Raw genomic sequence first — 2,931 nt, forward strand, 5'->3', positions numbered from 1 at the left:
TTTTTGGCTGCAGTCGCTCTTCTTCCGTGTTTGTGTGCACACCCGATCCGCCAGCGATCAGCGTGGACAACTGAATGTACGAGGGATTTCCCGGATGGCTGTAGTCATGTTTGTGGCTTTGGGTGTCGGGGTACTGGGCGACGGTTGGGTCCACAAGCAGAGATGCAGCTTTTGACGGAGTGGGGCTAGAGATTGGCTTCGCTCCTTGTCCCCGCACATCTGACTCAGTCCAGTTTAGGGGCTGTGACTTTGTTGACGAGTGCGCTGCTGCAGCTGTGCCCTCTGATACGGAGATAAGCGTTGATAGCTCCACGTAGTTTGGGCGCTGCTTGCATGTGGGATTTGCCTCCTCCAGGGCGTCCCTGCCTTTGGTGGGCGAGAGGCCTGTGGTGGTCGAATAAAAAGTGCTTTTGGAGAAGCAGCTGGTTTCGTCGGCCTGGTTTCGGGAGCACAGGGGGGCTATGACCACAATCGGCTTGGTCATGAGTTTGGGTCGTCTGCACATTTGATACCTGTAATAAATAGGCGAGTGTCTGCGGACATTAGTTATTACCGCTGAAATTCGTCAAAGCGTCTGGAACACATGGATTATCCTGCTGAGGATTCTGATTCACTTTCAGCCATCGCATGTAAATGAGCCCGAACATCAACCCAGTCCACGATTCTGCGGTTTTATTTTGACGCGCGTACCTACTGTACTACGAGACATGTCGCTCAGTCAACCCTGAAATCCCTGAGACCAATCATGAACCTGAATTTCATTGGGTCGCTAGCTGGCTCCGTGTGTGTTGGGATGTAGGCATGAGAGGTAAGATTCTGATAGTTTGGAATTTTTACGACGAAAACGGGCTAATTTGTTCTTGTTTCTTTGAATATTTGCAGTCACCGTTGCCTAGCAGACATCCCAAAAGGCTCACCGAGAAAAACTGACCAACTGATTAACGAGTATGAGCTGCTCAATGTACCCCTAGGTAGGGATTTGGGGATCGAGAATACCAGTGATTAGAAACCTAGGACACAGTTTGAAGCTGGTGTGTCAAACTGCTAGATATGGCCCATAATAAGTTCCAAGATTGTCGCCGAAAATAGTTCGTATTTAGCCCCTTACACCATGTTTAACGCCAGAGCAGACAAGAAATGTATTTCATGTGGACTACTTCGAAATATCACGATAAGTTAGGTCTCACGTCTGTTCCTTAAAGAGACACTGACAGTCTTCACTCACGCAGAACCATACCTTCTAGATGCCTGGAGGTTTTAGTTTCATTCTGTCATATTAAGATGCTGTTCGAAATGCTGAACTCGGGAATCGAAAAGTTAAATCGAAATAATTGCAAATTCATTCGGCTGTCGGATTATCGAGAGTTACTCGCGTATCTTCCAGTGCAAGAATCTGAACGGTCCTCAAAACCCGGGCTCTTACTCTGTCCTGTGCTGTCCCGTTCATGTCAAAAAAGCTTCGATTCTGTCGTATGAGCCGACGACAGTATCATCAGACTTAAGTTGTTGGAGTACAATAGAAGGGTGTGGTATGTGGCTCTGTACTGTCCACTGTCAGCTGTGGGCTTGATGTAGCGTAGCTGCCATCAGAAGATTACTTTGCTCTGGACAGTAGCAGATTCACATTATCGTGGCACATAAAAACATTGCTCTCTTTAATAATATCGCGGACGCCAACCAGGGTCAGTCAAAGACCCTCCTTTTAAGATGGGGGACTGTTCTCAACTGCCATCAAGTAACTCATTAGCCGATGAGTGTTGGGGTTTGTTACTTTATGTATTGCATCCACCCCTGTCGAAACATGTCCGCCGAACAGCGTGGAAGATCTGTCACTTCCTACCGTCTTTCGGCTTCTTGTGTGCAACCCGGTGACGCATTTATCCGCTAACGCTTTTCATTGCGCCTTCTAGGTTTATGCCAAATGCTCACCTCGCTACGCCATCGAAAAGCCAACGGACCTCAAATAAGCCCATCAGAGTCGAATTCTCTGATGATGATAAATGGTAAAAAACGTTCAGTCGGAGCACTTTTTCGGTGCCTAACTGCCATGCCACCAGAAGGTAGCACGAGGGCTGAGATCCTGCCAAGTTGTTCAGGTTGCAAACAGGGGAAGTCGAGAGGCAGAGTTTGGGTTCGAACCATGGACCTTCCGGTCAGTGAAGTGACGCTCTAGCAACTGTGCCACCTCGCTCTTAACGCTCGGTTCAGTCTCCATCAGTTCTTGACGGCGTTTTTGCCCAACAGATTGACGTGGTGGAGGAAATTGATCCCAAGGGCCACGCAGGGGTCATCACCGTGAATCGTGGCTCGTGGACGGCAGTACTCAAAGTTAGTCATGGACAAACCCTCTGCCAATTCATGGAGACAAAAGAAACCCACGGAGGTTCGTGACGGAGCCATTGGTTGACACTGGCGAGGTTAATATAGATGTGCCACTGGTAACTTACTCTGAGTCCGAGACAGCTGGGTGATCGGTGACCCTAATTAGCGGAAATAACGCTGACCTCTGTATTAGCAAATCACCTTCCTGTCGAGGTCCTGTCCCTAACATAGACTGTAGTGGTTGCCAGAAGCAGGTGTGAAAAATACCGTCACGAAGAGACTGGACCTTACCGTAGTGTGGCGGTTTGTGTACCTCGGAGACCCATTGAGCTATACTGGGGGTGTCCGCGCGACATCCACAGAGCCTCTCATACCAGGTTGGTCAATGGTTAGAGGTCTGACGAATACAGTCTCCTGGCCTTCCAGATTGGGGGTTGGAACATGTATGGCGACTTGTTCCGTATAAAAGTTAATGAATTTGCATTTCCCCGCCAAACCGCTACCTTGTGGTTAGGCTTTTGAGCCAAAGGCTTTGGTTGAGGACCCTAATCGTCCTCCTGTCTAGGTGTGGGCGCCCTGGCAGTATCCCAGCCCTCGTACAACCATGAC

General features: G+C 49.1%; 2 protein-coding genes across 2 annotated transcripts in view; one reads left to right on the plus strand and one right to left on the minus strand.

Annotated features, from left to right (window-relative positions):
- T265_10536 (hypothetical protein) overlaps positions 1-2,931 on the minus strand; it is a gene marked incomplete at both ends in the record, with an annotated part of 26,527 nt that overhangs the window by 20,760 nt on the left and 2,836 nt on the right. Inside the window, one exon of the mRNA XM_009176932.1 lies at positions 43-512. Coding sequence (XP_009175196.1) covers positions 43-512 — 470 coding nt within the window. The remainder of the gene's footprint in view (positions 1-42; positions 513-2,931) is intronic.
- Positions 719-2,931, plus strand: part of T265_10537 (hypothetical protein) — a gene marked incomplete at both ends in the record, with an annotated part of 41,324 nt that continues 39,111 nt past the window's right edge. Inside the window, one exon of the mRNA XM_009176933.1 lies at positions 719-808. Within this exon, the coding sequence (XP_009175197.1) occupies positions 802-808 (7 nt within the window). The remainder of the gene's footprint in view (positions 809-2,931) is intronic.

This window comes from Opisthorchis viverrini (assembly GCF_000715545.1).
Source record: "Opisthorchis viverrini unplaced genomic scaffold opera_v5_374, whole genome shotgun sequence".
Classification (NCBI taxonomy): domain Eukaryota; kingdom Metazoa; phylum Platyhelminthes; class Trematoda; order Opisthorchiida; family Opisthorchiidae; genus Opisthorchis; species Opisthorchis viverrini.